General features: G+C 31.7%; 1 protein-coding gene across 1 annotated transcript; it reads right to left on the bottom strand.

Annotated features, from left to right (window-relative positions):
* Positions 1 to 14,774: 14,774 nt before the first annotated feature.
* Positions 14,775 to 17,629, bottom strand: LOC149553273 (ferritin-like catalase Nec2). Its single transcript, XM_089789870.1, has 3 exons — positions 17,288 to 17,629; positions 16,523 to 16,755; positions 14,775 to 15,451 (listed from the first exon to the last, which is right to left on the bottom strand). Exons 1-3 carry the CDS (start codon positions 17,617 to 17,619, stop codon positions 15,081 to 15,083), a joined length of 936 nt encoding a protein of 311 aa, XP_089645996.1. The 5' UTR covers positions 17,620 to 17,629; the 3' UTR covers positions 14,775 to 15,080.
* Between the last annotated feature and the right edge of the window lie 469 nt (positions 17,630 to 18,098).

The following is an 18,098-nucleotide window of genomic DNA, read 5'->3' as shown; positions in this document are numbered from 1 at the left end:
CGGAATGAATATCAACCAATTAAAATATCAGAAGGAAACAAAAAAAAAAGATTATTTGTAAACCATTGATTGTGATCTAGAACTTTCAAAGAACATCTACTTAAGGAGGATTCTAACCCTAGAACTAATGTGTGTGTGTGTGTGTGTGTGTGTGATGAGAAGATAAGATGTGAACAAAGAGAGATGGTATGCATGGATGAATGAAAGTGTGAATGCATAAGTGAAGAAGTGATCAAGGATAGATTAGAGAAAGAAAGGATAAGTTTCGAATCAGTCCAAACAATTCTAATAAAAGTAGTGAAGGACTGAAAAGAGATATCTTATTGAGAAATCAAATTGAGACATTGTATAGAGGAGATCCAAAATCAACTTGTAGCAAAGACTAACATTCAAGTACTAAATCAATTTTAGCAAGATTGAATTAGGGAAAATATCTTAACCAAGTGATCCTAACAGGTCTATGTAAATCTCCTAATATAGTCCTTACTTAATTGTAAGTGTGAAATCCTTTAACAAGGTAGGAATTAACAGTCTTGAAGATTTTAACAGAGTAGATTCCTCATAGAGTAGATCATATATTATGGTCAAACATTATAACCCTAATAGGTTAATTTTATTCTTGCAGTAATGAAGATTTGTGGGTTTCATCCTGACCCCAATTTACTTTCACATTGAAGTGTTCTGGGTTACCAAAATATTTTTGTTATGTGTTGAATCTTTTATGGATGTGATGTATTCAACATTAAAGTTTCAATGTTAGATCTAAGATATGAGATGAATTAGGTGTGAATTTAGTAATTTGGTTTTAATTAGTAAAAGTTTAAGATTTCGATTCACCCTCCCCCCTCTTAGTATCTTGTTTCCCATTTAATCCTTCCAACAATATTATCATAAATGTATTTAGTCAATAGGATTCTTCTCCCTTCTAAATTGAATATCTTGAGATGAAAAAAACTATCAACGATGATTTAAAGAAGCTCATATCAATATTTTTACTAGGCACAAACATATGTGTTATTAAATTTTTTTACATCTAATAAAGAAGCATGTCTAGGTGTGGTTGCACCAATCAAAGGAAATGGACTCAATGATGGATGCTAAAGATATTAAGTAGGTCCCTGGATAGAGGGAAAGAGTTAGAAAAGATTGAAATACATTCAAAACACAAATGAAAAGAGACAATTGAAGGCATATGTTAGAGTGTTTTGGCGTCTCAAAAATGAGGTGAATTGAGAACAAGCAACTAATTAGGAGAGAGATGTTGGTGATTAATTCAAACTAACAACTCATTACTCCTCTAAATCATAACTTCTAGTTCGGATGGTGAAACTACACTATCTACATGTTTCATTAAATACAATGGAAATAAAATGTACATACATTAGTTCTATCTATAGATGTGTCATGTATTTCAATATGGTTTCTTATTCTATGCTGTGATTTTTTTGCATAAATGGTGACATTTTGTAATTGATACAAAATTAATGAATAATTGATTTTCATTCATTGAAACTCTTTTTTATTTCTTTGTTTTATACCAACATGCATTTGTTCATATTTTTTAGCTAGATCTCACTTTTCTATAACTTACAACTATAGAAAATTCTACAAGTTCAAGGTCGCGTAGATAAATAATAATAATTAAAATATGATAAGAACTATGGTTTTTAGTTAATTGAAAATGAAGGATTTAAACCAATCAACTAGATGGTTCTGAAATTTAATTATCATATCTACTCCTTCAAGTAATCTATTTATGTAATCTAAAAACTATAATATATACAAATTGGACACAAGAAAATGGATAGTAAAGAGGGGTAGATAAATTAATACAAAAAATGGAAAGAAAATAATATGTAGTTTAGGGATTAAATCTAAATAAATAATAAAAATTATGGCTTAGCTATGGATCAAGTTTACAATAATCTAGAATTGAAGGAAAATAAAGTACTAATAAAGATGGGGAGGGAGAAAGAAGGTGTTTCTATGTAAGAAATATATAAAGGTAGGAATAGGGAGAGTGTAACCATATTCCAAGAAGAATTGAAACACATTTTATATCATGATTGGTGATATGAGCTTTGTAGCACAACATGCATATTCTTGAGGAATAGCAATAGTACTCTTTTGAAACTTAGCACAATTATCATCTGCAATTAATCAAATTTTGAATGTGCCACACTCTAATGCTTTTTTTTGGGACTGACTCACACCACTTGTTACTCTACAAACAACGTTTTGATAAGGTGTTAGAATATCTGGTATGCAAACCTAAAGGAAAAGGATTGGAAGTTTCTAATGATTCATACAAATATACACCTTATTATGGCTAAGCAAGGCATTTTTTTGTGCTAAACACCTATATTAGCTACCAATTATTATGTAAAGACACACAATAGAAAGATGTTAGAGTTATTAAATTGTCTCTTCATCATAAATGCTACAATAAATTGTGTAAGGAGAAGCAATAATGTAGTGGATGATGAATAACTAGAAAAAAATGTAGTCCTTTGAAGAGGGTAATGCAATATGTTTACAACAAATATATCGATAGAGAAAGGACTTGTTGCTTATGGGCTAGGTGAGGCAGGTAAGTTATCCTTCTGTAGGTTATCACAGGTTTTGATAAATAAATGAGGATTAAAATTAACTATGCAAATTAAATTATTTATATATGCTTTATTTAATTAATTTATTTTTCTTAGAATTTTTATAATAGTTTTGTTTATTTATTATGATATATAATTTTACACATAATATCAAACTATAATTTAAATTTTATTGAAGATTTCATATGATATTAATTTTTTTTCAAAATCTTAATGCAAAATGATGAATAATTTAATCTTAATTTTCAACAATTGGATATAAAATAATATTTGATATAATAATATTTATATATAATATTAAATTAAAATAATTGGAAAAGACTATGACTGCGAATGCGAAAAGACTGCGAACTAGGGTTGTGAATGTGTATTGGCCAAATCAAATTAGGGCAATGAAGGGTGGCTTCAAGATTAGCGACATTAGGCAATCCATTGCAGCAAATCTGGAAAATTCCTCCAATTTGGTGGCTCGAACAGGTAAAGGACAGAATCACGTGTCACTTGCTCCGCCCCCATGAATAGTGCCAAGGTGGCTCCTATTGCTACTATGGCAATCTCCTAGGATGTGCGCTGACCCCATGACAACTCTCAAACAAGGGATACTGCTGGTTTCAGAAGCAATGGGAATTTTGTTGTTGGTGAGGTAGCAGCTAGTAAATGTGTTGATGCGGTGAATGGACAAGAAATTAGGTGTGATCCGCCCTTAATCCCAAACCCTAAATCTAATATGCTTTTTTATTTTTTGGTTGTTTCAATACCCCATAGCATTAATGTGTTTGCTTCAAAATCAATTGATAACTGTACTAACAATGTGCCTAAACCTAGTTCAAACCCTGGCAAAAAACTGAGATCTTTTCTGGAGGCAGTTGCAAATTCATCTCCTACAATTTCCTCTGGTGCTCGCTTCGCCATACTTGCACAAGATGAAATCTCAACAATTGGTAAATATTTTGGGGATCCTTCTACATTTCATGTTACCCCTAACCTTGAAATGTTAAATGAGATTATTAAGGAAAAAGAAAGATTAAGAAATATTGCCATCTTGTTCTCTGCGGTTGAAATTGATAAAGTGCCTGCCAGGAAATTCTTAGATGACTGGTTTCATAATTATTGGAACTTAAAGCTTGGCTATCAAATTTATTTTTGTAGGTAGATTCAAAAAGGATTGTTTGTTGTATTTTTTTAATCAATAATGAATCTCAATAGGCTGTGCTAAAAAAAGAGTATTGGACAGTTGGCAACACCACATTCAGGGCTCTAGCTTGGAATGCAAAGGCTAACCTTGATGAGGTGGTTGCTCTTTTAGCTCCAAGATGGGTTCTCATTAAAAAAATTCCCCCTTTTTTGTGGCATTTTATTCCTCAGTTGGTTGAACCCCTAGGAAAATTCTTAGGAATGGATGACTCTGCTCATTTAGTACCTCATTTAGATGCTAGGGTCCTTATTGCGTTGAAGCCTGGTTAGGATTTACCCAAAGAAATTAACATCTTTATAGTTAATGAGAAATTTTCCTACCCTGGGGAAACCCTAGGAGGTTTGAACGCATGTTTTTTTATGTAGAAAAGAGGGGCATCTTAGGAAAGATTGCCTAATTATCAGAAATAAAACCCAAAAGAATACTAATCCTTTTAACCTCCCCACTTCTACCCAGCCGATTCCCCCTTTGTCTGCTAAAATTAATCCTATGCCTTCCCCAATCACCCCCTCACAATCTCTCCCCTCTTCGCCTCAAACACCATTCTCTCAAAATGTGTTGTTTACTAGCATAGTGGATATAGATGGTTTTCAAACTGTTACAAAAAAAAGGAAAATTTGGTCAAGTAAAAAAGACTTGACCCCAAATATGCCTTTTGTATCCCCTCCTTCAATGGCTAATATGACCTCTAAAGATAAGGCTAATCCCTCCGTCCCCCCTCCATCTACTCCTAAGGCTACCACCAAATACATTTCCTCAGAATAGAACCCCCCTGTGAAAGTGTTTCAAGAGATCTCAAATGATTTCATAGTTGAAGTCATTCTCGCAGCCCTTGTTGTTGTTAATAATTAGTCTCCAGAGCTGGAGGCTTCTTCCCCTTCTTTGTTTGATAATGAGGATATCCCGACCACTAGAAGGAAAGGAAGACCTCTAGGATCCAAGAACAAAAACAAGAATAGTAAGAAGCAAAATCAAACTAACTCTAAGGATGCTTCTCCTATGGAGGACATCATGAGTGTTGAGGCGTCTAATTCTCTAATTCTATCTCAATGAATTGTGTTTCTTAGAATATTAGAGGACTGGAATGTCCTGATAGAAAGCTTTATATTAAGAACTTTATCAGTTCTCAAAACAATATTGATATGATTATGCTTCAAGAAATTAAGTCTACTAGATTCAATCTTGAATCCAATCTTAATTTTATCTGGAGAGATGCTATCAAATTCTCTACTAATCACCCTCAGGTTAGAGGGGGAGTGGCAATTTTTATCAGCCCCAAATGAGGACCTAAAATTAAAAGTTTTGGTTTTTCACCTTGTAATAGAGCTATTTGGTTGATCTTTAATCACAATGATATGGATTTTGGTATATGTTCTGTTTATGCTACCAATGATTATACGGAAAGGAGTATGTTTTGGTCTTGGCTCAGCTCGCTTCCTAACATTCCCTAGATGTTTGGAGGTGATTTCAATATGATAGAGAATCAAGAAGATAAATTGGGAGGTCTCCCTTTCTCTTGGAAAGAGCAAGAAAGACTTACTTGGAACAAATTTAAAAGGGCTAAATCCCTTTTTGATCCTTTAAGGGGAAGCAAGAATAATAATCTTGGCCTTTGGTTTACTTGGTGTAATTTTCAGAAGGGTCAGTATAGAATCTACTCTAGACTTGATAGATTATATCTTAATAGCAATTTCTTTTCTGTGATTCTAGATAAGAATAATAACTTGGTGCTTGTCTCCCCTACCACTCTTTCAGATCACCACCCTATTTCTATATCTGTTAATCTCGGCTGCTCACCTAGTTATAGCAATCATTCTAACCATAAATTAATTCTCAATACTAGCCTTCTGGAGGATAATGACATTCTTGCTGCCATTTCTATTATAAGACTCATCAATGAGTCTCATTTTCCCTCTTTATCCTATATTCGTAGGTGGAGTCTTGATGTCTCTGCCTGACAGAATTTTTTAAGAACTATTGGTCAAAAGAAAGCCAAAAATTATAGATTTAAGGAATCATGGCTTAATAATAATCTTTATAATGCTGAAATGGATATACAAAATAACCCGGATGATCCTTATCTCTGTCACCAGCTTGCCCATGCTAAGAATGCTCTCAGAAAAAATCAACATCAAAAAGCTCTGGGGGCAAGAATTCATTCAAGAGCCCATTGGTTACATTATGGGCATAGAGGTAGTAAAATTTTCTTTAATCTTATTAAACATAAGCAAGCTAAGGAATCTATTGATAAACTGCTTATTAACAATCATCTAATTACTGATATTGATATTATCAAGAATGAATTTGCCAAATTTTATAAAAATATTTTTACTTCAGAGGATACTCAGGAGGCTAGGGCCCTTAGAGATCACTGTAAGAATCTTATTCCTAAAAGGATCTCAGCTGAGGATGCTTCTATTCTAGAGCAGCCCTTGTCTCTTGAAGATATTGAGAATTTCGTAAATTCCCTTAATAATGATAGAGCTCGTTGGCCTGCTGGGCTGCCTACAAAATTCTACAAGGCTAAAAATAAATGGATTAGCAAAGTCTTAATTAATATTTATAATCAAGCCATCGATACTGGAACCCTAGGTAGGGATATTAATTTTGGAATTATTAAACTCATCCCTAAGGAGGGTGATAAATCCCTTATTAAGAATTGGAGGCCTATAACTTTTTTAAATGTTTCTTATAAAATTTTGGCTAAGATTATGTCAACTAGGCTTGAAGCCATTCTCCCCAAATTTTTTTACCCTACCCAAATTGGTTTTGTGAAGGGTAGATATATATTAGAGAATCTTATTACTAGCTAGGAAGCTCTTAATTGGGCTAAACATACTAAGCAAAATGTTTCTATGTGTTTGTTGGATTTTGAAAAGGCTTATGACAGATTTGAATGGAATTTTATTAACATGATGCTCGAGGCTTTTGGTTTCCCATCTTTCTTTTGTGGTATTGTTAAAACTCTTCTCAAGGATGCTTATGCTCAAGTTGATGTTAACGGATCCCTGTCTACCCCTTTCCCTTTGGGAAGATCAATTAGACAAGGGTGCCCTCTTGCTACCGCTCTTTTTTTTATTTCCTCTGAAGCTCTATTTTATATTCTTAGGGATAACACTTTATCCCTTGCTGTTAAAGGACTTATCCTTCCTAATAATAAGGAGATTATAAACTGTCAGTTTACTGATGATACTTCTCTATTTCGTGAAGCCTCTGAAGAGAATTTTGTTGCCATGATCAATAAACTTAACTTCTTCTATAAAATTTCTAGAGCTAGATTATCTCATGCCAAATCTATTTGTCTTGGTTGGGATGATCAACCTCCTAATTGGTTTAGTAAATTTGATTTCCAATGGGGTGGTCTCTCTAAAATTGTCAAATATTTGGGTATCCCCTTCTCTGTTGATCCTTCTTTAAAAGAGATGTGGGGTTGGGTCAAGGATAAGATCCATAATAAGTTGAACAAGTGGCACAATAGGTCTCTATCTCTTGCTGGAAGAATCCAAGTTTGCCAAAAGATTTTTTCTTCTTACAATATATATTATGCTTATGCTTGGATGTTTAATGACTACCAAGTTTTGGAAATCTAGAAAGCTATTAGAAATTATCTCTGGTTTGATGGGAAGGGCAATAAAAAGTTGCATTCTATTAATTGGAAATGGTGTCATGTTGATAAGCTCCTTGGGGGCCTGGGGTTGAAAGATCTACGACTTTGTGGTCTTGCTTTAGCCTCCAAATGGATCTTTCATTCCTTAGAGGGAGATGATCCTTGGAAAGTTTTGATTTGTAGTAATATTGAGAGGGGATATCCTAAAAATGCTAAATTCTAGAAAAATCTTCCTCTCACTGATCTCATTTGTGGTGAATTTCCTATTATAGTTCAAGGCTTGGCAATTTTTAAATCCATCTGGAAAGCATAGAACCATTTTAGGCAATTCATCACTAACAAAGACTTCTATGATAATAAAACCCTCCATGGTGAAAGATCCATTTGGTGGAACCTTAAGCGTGGTAATAAACCCCTTGCTCTTGCCCAAGGGTGCTTGGCTAAGTATTGGACTAACCTTGGAATCAAGCAATTCATTGATATATTTGAAATGGACAGACTTATCCCTTGGGATGTTTTAAAGAATAAATTTAAACTTCCCGACTCTCATAAAAAGACTTATAGTATGATTGTTAAAGCTAGTAATGATATCCCTACCTTGTGTCATGTGGACTCTAATAGTTATTTGAAGATAAAATAGCCTGATGGTATCATCATCTCCAAACTTAAAGCGAAGAATATTTATTCTATTTTAAATTATAATGTTGACATCATCAATCATATTAACAATATTTGGAATACCAATTTGGATATTTCTTCTTGGATGAAGGTTTTTGATTATCTTTGGAAAAGTTCTATTGATCCTAAAATTAAATGTTTTAAATGGTTACTTATTCTCAATAAGCTGCCTATTAGGAACTCTTTCTCTGATATTAACTATTGCAGCATTTACAGAACCCCAGAAATGGGAAAGCATATTTTCTTTGAGTGCACTTTTAACAAAGAGGTTTGGTTAATGTTTGGTATTTCTATTCCTTCTAATTTCAGTATTTTTGAAGTTATTACTGGCTTTATCTCTAATACTAGAAAAGATAATATGTTTTGGGATATTACCTCATCTAACATTTTATGGAAAATTTGGAAGTGTAGAAATGAAGAAAGGTTTCAAAATATCCCTAGAATGCTTACTGAGTTTTTTCGAAGTCTCACATATTTTAAATTTTTTTTGCAGATTCAGATGACCATGAAAATCAACAAGGCTAAATTCAAAAGGCTGCTCAAGGATGGTCATGCTACCTTTTTTGTGAATGAGGTTAATAATAGATATTTCTGGAGGCTGCACCTAGATAATATACATGCTTTCATTCAAACCTTCAGTAGGTTTAGCAAAGAAATTAAAAGAAGACCTCATAATGCTTCTAGTGAGATGGTTTACATGCGGAATCAAATTCAAGATCCAAAAAGCATGGTGTGGATGGATGGCCCCTTGGGCTGGGTGGACACCTAGGTTGATGTGCTTTACTTAGTGTCATGGTCTATGATTTTGTTCTATTTTTTCATTGTATATACTTCTTTTTTGATGGTGTGAGGCTTGGCCTCTAAACTCTAATACTCTATGATCTCTTGTAGTTTTTTTCTCCATATTTCTAATATAAAAAATTAAAATAATTACTTTTAAATTTAATATAAATTTTTAATTGCAATTTATTCTTATTTAATTGTTAAATATATAATGTAATGTCTACCCCTAGTTTATTTTCATGTTATATTGTTGAATTCTTTTAGGCCATCTTTTATGGTGATGTGTTATGATTTAGTGGTACTTCGTTACTTGATTTGATTGATGTTATTTCATACTTAAATTTTATATTTGATGAGCTACTTGATACTCAGTCATTTCATGTGTTCATGGTTATCTTTTCGATAATGATGCTTTGCATGTTTCATATAGTGATTTCAGTTGTTTCATTATGATAGTTGGATGGATGATTCATATACAATTTTTTATGGTTATTTACCCCATACTTGCATGTGTATGGTGTACATATATGTTTTACTTTATGTTTGACGTTTCTGATTTGGTTGAGGGAGGGAGTCGTAGTCACCTACTAGTCAGGATCTACATGATGTACCACTCCATGATATTGTTTGTTTAGTTTAGATATATCTATGCATATGTATATGTTTAGCTTTTTAGATAGATTACAAGTACTGGACATCAACTTCCCTGAATTGCCAATATTAGTGTGCCCTATCACAGTATGTCAATGATAAAGATGGGAGATAGTTCTCAAGTCCAAATCCTAACCTCGAGCCAATTTTCCTAGAATATAGGACAAATAGCTGAGTTATGTACCCTTTTGAATTTATCAAGTGAGGTGAATTTGAGATTTTGACCCTTGGATTTCAATTCATACTTTCTCTTTTAGATGAGTTTTCTTATTCAGTTTGTGAGTTTGTTGTGGTTTTTAGCTATAAAAAAATCAAATAAAGATATTATTAAATGATTTAATTTAACAAAAAAATTATAAAGAAAAATCAATTTTAAATTATATTTAATTTATTGAAAAATTAATTAAATAAAGAAAATACATTTAATGATTTAATTAAAAGTCCAAATTTAGTGTAATTATATTTATTTAATTTAATCATAATTCATTTATAAGTTCATTTTCAAAACGAATACTAAATATTATTATTAGCTAAATTAATAAATATACTTTCTAATTATGTCTTATTATTTAATAAAAACAAGTGAGAATAATTTAAATAAAATTTATTTAATTAAAATGCAAAAATTATGCATATGGAATTAAATAAATTAAAATAGTAAAAGAAAAGACCTTTTGCATCTTCATGAAACCAAAACCCCAAGAGGAGAAGATTCTTTATTAGGAATTAGAGCTTGTTTCTCCACACACAAGTATGGAGGAGGAAATTTTGGAAATAGTTTCAAGACATGATAATTTTGCCTTCTTTGAGCATTCGTCAAGTTTAGCATCAAATCGAGGTAGGAATTCTATTGAGATTATCGCAGTAAAACCCTTTGAATTACCTGTCTTCTCTGTGTTTGTTTATGGATCTTGTTTTGGAAATCGTATTTTAGAATGAAACCCTTGTTTGAAAATTTGTTGTTCTTTGTTACTAAGTGTTTTTGAAAGATAAATAATTGACACCCTCAAGAAAAGATTTGATTTTAGCAAACAAAATAAGATTAGTGTTTGATGGAAACCTATTTGGGACTAAATTTCAATTGGTGAAAACTATCTTCGTTTTTTATTTATTAAAAAAATAGAGACTTGTTGGAAAAAGTTGCATACCAGACCTATACCTACAAGTTAAATAAAACATATATATATTAAAAAAATTACATTTTTTAATAAAATTAAAAATGTATTTAAAAATATTTATCTGGGGAAGGGGTTTAACCCCCCAGTCGATGGCCCTTGGCATGTGACTCATTTATGCAGACCAGATCCTTCCCCTTCATGGGAAAAGGTAAGTTACAAGTTAGGTTACTTTTTTTGTTTTCTTAATATATTTAATTTATTAAATATTTTTTCTTAATTAGTTTAACATTTATTAATAATAATAATAATAATAATAATAAACATATATATGTAATTTATTTAGTTGAAATTTGAATTAAATTAATAAGTTCTAGTTGATGATTTTAAATTTGAATTTGTTTTAAAATTTAATAATTAATTAGTATGATGATTATTTAAATTTTTAAAAAGTAGGACCTTTAGAAATATTTATCATTGGATTTTGTCAGGGAATTTTAGCTAAAAAATATTTTCCCATATAGGTTATCATTGGACTGAGTTAAACATATATATATTTGGAGAACACAAGCGATTATGATACAAACTTGAGACTTTTAGTTTGTTCAACCCATTTTGGATACCTTTATCAAATGTGACTATTTGAAAATGAAAACTTAAAACTTTATTTTAAATCAATTTGGTTATGAAATTATATCAAAAATTTTAAGTGTTTAATTACACTTGTGTTATATGCTCTTGATATTTGTGTTTCATGTTGTAGTGGTTTTAGGATAATTTTAGTTTTGACTAGTTAGGTATGTTTATCAGAGGCTTTGGAAGTGATTGATTTATGATGTTCTTAAGTAAATGTTATTTGGTCACGATATTTTTATTCCCAACCATTGTGATGCATTCATGCATTTTTGTGATGAGGTTTTTTGATCGAGTTATTTGCTAGTACTTTCCAGATGCTTGTATAGGACTGAGGTGAATAGTCTAATTTTATTAGTGTAACCTATGAAGTTTTGATTAGTTATCTATTGGTGCTTTCTAGTTGCTTGTATAGGACCGAGGTGTTTTCTTAGTGTAACCTATGAGGTTTTGATCAATTATCTATTGGTGTTTTTCAGTTTCTTATATAGGACTGACGTGAATATTGTGATTTTATGAGTTGTAATTTTTATGAGCTTAGGGTAGGTTGTCTATATGTATGTTGGGAAGTGGATTGCTATAGAGGTCAGAACCCTAAAGAGGTTGCCTAGGTAACCTATTGTAATTTGTATTAATAAGTGATAACATTTCAATAAATGGGTTAAAATGAATTAACAAAAGTCATTATTTTTATCTCACCTATGGCTCGAGTGCTAGTATAAGCTAGGACGGGAGTAGAGAGGATGTTTGGTTGCAACATTGCCTCATTAGTATGCCTTGTGTTTAAGAAAGGATATCGATGCCACATTGAGTCACTAGGGCGTTGGAGTCTAGAGAGGATGCCAGGGTAATCTTAGAGTTGGCTCATGTGATGACACTTGCCCACATGCATATTAGGTTTTCTAAACATCTTTGTTGCTTTTGGATTAGATGTTATTTGTGTACTTGGTACCTTTGAGATAGACTACTATCAAGGTTCCTATTAGATTATGGTGACTGATCAGGAAAGTACTGTACATACTTCATAAATTCTTTGGGGCTCAAGGCATCGCCTCAAAAAATAATTTTGGGCCAACATGTAATTATTAATTATAACTCTCAAGTGGTAAAAATAATTATATAAAAGTGCTTAGGGTTAGGGATTGTTTCATAGTGATGATGCAAAAATTGGTTCTTGCGGCGGTATTGAGTTGTAAGGGATTACAGATTGTAATCAGGTTGTAATCACTGGATCATGATAATATCATAGTTCCTATTTGGTGGACATAGCCTATGGATTGGATGAACGACATTAAATCTTGGTGCCTTGTGTTCTTTTCTGTGTGATATATTATTTTCTATTATTGGTTATATTTTCATGTAATTGTTATTTTTGTTCATGGTTTTATCCTAACAGTTCCTTGACCTAGATTCTTGTTATGACTATTGGACTGCTATTTGTATGGGGCTTGAGATTATTTCCTTAGCATGATGGGAGTGGGCCATTTATGTTCCATGAGGTTGGGTGGTAATGTTTCTTATACCATTGAGATCCAATAGCTAGATGTCATTGCTAGATGTGCTTGTGCAATTGATCCATTCTTCTGAACTTGTGCTTTTGTTTTACAATCATATGTTGATTTTTTGTAATTTGATTATTGGAGATCTTATGAGATGTTGTACCTTATCATAATATATATATTTTTAGCATTTCATACCCTGTGACTTGTACATAGGATGATTATGCATTCTGGTTATGCCATGTGACATCCTATGTACTTGTATATTATTTCATGTATGATTGTGTACTTATGACCTTATCCTTTGATGTGGATTTTGTTATATATTAGATTTAATCTTAATAAAACTTATGTACGTGATTCAATGTCATGAAACCCTTAGGAGATGTAACTGTTAATGTATTTCTTGTGTATGTATGTGAGTTATTGCTTCTACTACGTTATCCCTCATTGTTTTAATCTTTCAAAAAAATTTTTTTGGCAAACTTAGTGACATAATAGGTTAATTTCTTTTGGGTTCCTAAGGCATTACATATAATAATATATAAATAATAAATATAATAACATTAAATGTTAGTTTTGAATGTTTAAATTATTTAAAAGTGAAAATATTAACTAAAAAAATTAAGAATTGTAGCAGCCCATATTTGCTCTACAATCTAAAATCATCATACATCCAAAAATTTCTCTTGGTATTTTTATTGTCTAGATATTTGAAAGGAGGCCCCTCATTGTACATCTCATCTCAAAAGTGAAATCAAAATGTAATATATTCCTACAAACTAAGTCACATGACTGCTGAATTTCATTTGTGAAGTTCAATTTTAACGAATTTTCAATGGACGACTCAAAGTCGAATTGGAACCTTGTGGCTTAGACTAAAAATACATGTAATTGTATACTTAATCTTGTAAACTAGAGTCATATTAAAGCCTTATTAATGATCACAATTATTTCTATCAATTTTTAGTCTTTAAAAAAATAAACTTGCATATCCTTTCTTCCTCAATGCTTATTACCCCTCTCTAATCCCCTCTCTACATAACCCTTGTTATCTCCATTTCCTTGTTCCTAGTTCTTCCTTATTTTTAGGAGCACCTATCCTTTTTACTTCAGCTAGTGGCTATGGGGCAACATAAATGCACCCTTAACCAGTTTTAAATAGAAGAAGTCTTTTATACTTTCATTGAATAATGGTGCATATATGTTACACTGTAAACAGATTTCATATGTTGAAGAGATCTCAACCTCCTTCCTTGATCAAATTCAGCCACAGGATTTCTGGGTTGTATCCTGAACCTGACTTGCACTAAGTTTATCCTTGTCCACACCATGATTGACATCATTTCTCCTGAGAGTTTTACTTATTTTTCTATCTTAAGAATAATTAAAGATTAAATGTTTATTTTGATTGTAACATTTATGATTAATGTTAGCAGGTTTCCACCATTCATTAATGTTAACAGCAAACAAAATTAATGTTTCTTGTAAAAGGTTTCAGGATGCCTATTAGCAATTTGATGTTTTACACTTTTTAAAAGCAATATGGTACGTCGGAGTCTCAGCAAGTATGACATCACCTAGAACGAATTCGTAATTGTATTTGTGAAAGATTTTGATAAATAACCAAATAATTTTAAGCCTATTAGATCATCAAAATTCTCTGTCACAGACACACAGTTAAAATGATTAGGGAAAAGGGGGGTCACCAAGTTCATATTTTCCTTATGCTTTGGCTCTCCTCAATAATTTTGCAGGGCTTGAACATCAGATGGTGGTTTCATTGTGATTTGTTAATGTAAAGCTGATTTGGGTTGATTCATAAACGCTAGTACCAAACAGAAAGCGTGGAAATTTTGTATACAAGAAGAGGAGAACTAAACTGATCTATTCATATATTATATTATTAATCTTCTCCACTATCTTGTCAACAATTATAGCACCATTTATTATAGAAATACTGATGATATTCAAAGAAATTGTCAACTTAAGTTAACGTTAAGCTTTCAAATCAAATCATTTTATATTAATATAATAAATTGTAATACAACTTAGGAGAATCATTCCAAAATCAGAAGAGTCTAACAGAAATAAATGCCTTCTTTGGACACACCTTGAGTTTCTTTCTTTATTTCATTTCACAACGAGAAGAATCTAACCTAAATAAATGCCTCCTTTGGACACTCCTTCAACTAGAAGTCTTTCTTTCTTTATTTTGCCCTTTATAGATATTTAAGAGTTGAACAAGTTCATATGATTCTTATTGACCTTAAATATATCTATACTTAATATAAAGTGTAATATAAAGTATCAATGGTGCAAATAACTACGTGCTATATATCCATTGGCTCCATGTGGATAAAACCCACCAGGTATTGATTCATTTCCTGTGGCATACAAAACCCTCAATGTCTCCCTTGGAGTTCTACTGTATGACAATGAGTTGACATCTGCAGAGAGAATGTTACCACTCACTCTTCTTTCTGCACCAAGTGGTGGGGGAACTATGATTCCTTCATCCACAATGCCCGTCTTTCCCAAACAATTTCTGAGGTTGGAGATGAAAGCCGTGAAGTCTGCAACGGTCATATCATAGGGATAAACCTTTTCTTCTGCTCTCTCGTATAGCCAGTAACGTATCACTGCATCCTGCCCTGCCTCTACTCCCAATAGACCTGAAAAAGCTGCACACACATCACATCAATACCATAAGTCATTGATGACCATTCTTAAACATCATACATTAATGAAGAAACTAAGTTTGAAAAAAATAAGTGGACTTTCACTATTTAATATTTTTGGTGTGGGAATTAGGTTTTAGTGTGTGATGTTTAAGCTGTTCATCATTGATAGTCATGATTTGAGATTAATTATAGATAAAGCAAGTTAAAATTTAGACTGAATTGTTTCATTCGAAATGAATTGGTTTACTATTCAATTATAAGAAAATGTTTTAAAGCTTATTGAGTTTAAGTTGATATTACTGTTTTCCGATGAATCATCTAAATAAAAGATATCAGATTTCCACAACCCATCTGAATATTATGAGAGTTTCTCGATTTGATTGTGTAAGATTTTTTGTCATCAACTTTTGGGATCATTGTACATAATCCATCGTCAGGATGCAAGAGATTAGAATGAAAACAAAAAAATTCTTTTGATCTCTTGCATCATGATGATGGATCAAGTAGTGTGATCGAAAATGGCCATGATTAAAAATCTTATACCATCAAATCCAGAAACTCTCATAATATTTATCTAAATAAGTCCAGTTTAAAATATGTTGTTGAATTGGTGTATTATTCAATCTAAAAAAGTTTTATTGGCTTAACTGTCTGTATGGTTATATTTTAGAGTTTTCACATAACCCACCCAAATATGTCAAGTTTAGAATAATATATCTTTTAAATCAAAATGAGTTGGTATACTGAATCATAAAATGTTCAAAGTTTTATTCACGTTTTAGTCCGTTAGATTATATTAAGTTTTTCAGTTGAACCACTTGAACAAATAAAAACTTAAAATATATTATTTAATTCAAAATGACTTTATACATCCAATTATAAGATATTTAAAAACTTTATTACCTTCCTATCAATAATATATAGAAATAAAATGGTAGACTATACTAAATCATGAGAATTCTCCCTTTGTCTGCAGCACTATATATGATCTTTGAAGCTTAGAATGTATTGATCTATGTTAAAATGAGTCATTGATATTCAGAATCATATAAGAAGAAAATTAGAGCCTTACTCGTTTTCCAGCATGTGAGGTAATATTAGGGTTGGCGCCAACGTAAGCTGTAAGTCCCACGTATGGAACAACGTACATAGCAAGCACATAATTTACTGAGCTAACATATGGATTGAAGGGAGGATTTAGTTTGAATCCCACTGCTTCATTGAAGAACTTCGCCCATGTTTCCACACTCAAATCCAGTAGAGGCCGTGGAATGGCTTCTTTCAGAGTCTCTCTGATTATTCTGCTCAAATCAATACAAGAATTTAGTTCAAAAAAATATGTATTTAGATTCAATAGTAAACAGTGATTTATGCAAACATGGATTTAGTTGTCTAAGTTCAAAAAGTATAGATTTAAGTCTAATGCTAAAAAGTAAGTTAACTCAAACAATATATTTTAAGTTGGAAATTATATATTTTGAGTCCATAATAAATAGTCAGTTGATTTAAACAATATATTCTAAATTTTGATTTTGAAAGTAAACTATCTAATTCTCTATTAGATCTTATTTATTGACACAATTTCAGATAAACTCTTGAAATTATCTAAATCTTAGATTTAAGTTTGGTTGTAAAAAATTGCATATTGTGAACAAAATATTTTTATGATCTATCATGAAGTTTGATTCGAAACATTGACAACAATAAAATCCACAAAACAATTGAATTCAGAAAAGTATGAACAAATTAATATGAACAACAATAAAATCCACACAACAATTGAATTCAGAAGAGCATGAACAAATCAATATGAACTATGGAAATCTCAAGAACCTGATATGACCGATTTCTTGAAAAGCATATTGCTTGACGATATCTCTGGTTCTAGGGTCCAGATTAGCCCGCTGAATACCTAGCGGTGAAGGACCACCTCCTGTGAGAATAGGTGCAAATTTATCTAGTCCCACCCCAAATACACCCCCAAGAAAGAATTCACATTCTAGATACTCAATATTCAGAGAAAAATTAAATATCTCAGCATCTAATTTAGTCGCTGGCCCAACATGATATGTTCCAGTGCTCCCATTGAAACAAGACCCAGCTGCCGAGGATCCAAACATGATAAACAACATCATCACCAGCACTATTGCTTGTTTAATACCCATTTTGCTTCAAATTTTCAGATGCCAAAAGTTTGAAGGGCAGATGCAAAATTTATATAATTGGTTTTGTGGGTCCTCCATTCATTGCAGTTAGTTAATTGAAAAGATGGGGCTGAACATTATTGTAAAGTTTAGTTTATTTTATGTAGAGATTTTTCAGAGACAGCTGACAATTGAAAGCGATACCAAAGAGATTTTGGTTGGGAGAAAATGATTTTCTACTGAACACGTTGTGAATGGTAGGAAACGTGACTACTTCAGTATCTTATTGTCTCTTTAAGCAGTACATTTGATTGCGTTTGGTAATAAATTGAAATGATATTATAGTAATATTTTGAATTGGATATATTTTAATAAGAGCTATTAAATGTATATTGGCAAAGTTGGGTATATATTTGAAATTATTTGATAAGTGGTTTGTTATTTGGTTATTAAATTGAATGATATTTGAGAATGGTAGATTCTGATTATTGAGTGGAATA

This window comes from Cupressus sempervirens, chromosome 6 (assembly GCF_028749045.1).
Source record: "Cupressus sempervirens isolate cs-2001-9-10 chromosome 6, ASM2874904v1, whole genome shotgun sequence".
Classification (NCBI taxonomy): domain Eukaryota; kingdom Viridiplantae; phylum Streptophyta; class Pinopsida; order Cupressales; family Cupressaceae; genus Cupressus; species Cupressus sempervirens.
This window is presented reverse-complemented; position numbering and strand designations above follow the sequence as displayed.

Excerpts from the sequence above, each read along its gene's own strand:
- LOC149553273 (XM_089789870.1), bottom strand. The coding sequence starts at position 17,619 with ATGGGTATTAAACAAGCAATAGTGCTGGTGATGATGTTGTTTATCATG. Across the intron at positions 16,756-17,287 it reads CAAGAAATCGGTCATATCAG|AATAATCAGAGAGACTCTGA; the intron begins GTTCTTGAGATT and ends TGATTTGAGCAG. Across the intron at positions 15,452-16,522 it reads ACATGCTGGAAAACGAGTAA|TTTCAGGTCTATTGGGAGTA; the intron begins GGCTCTAATTTT and ends TGTGTGCAGCTT.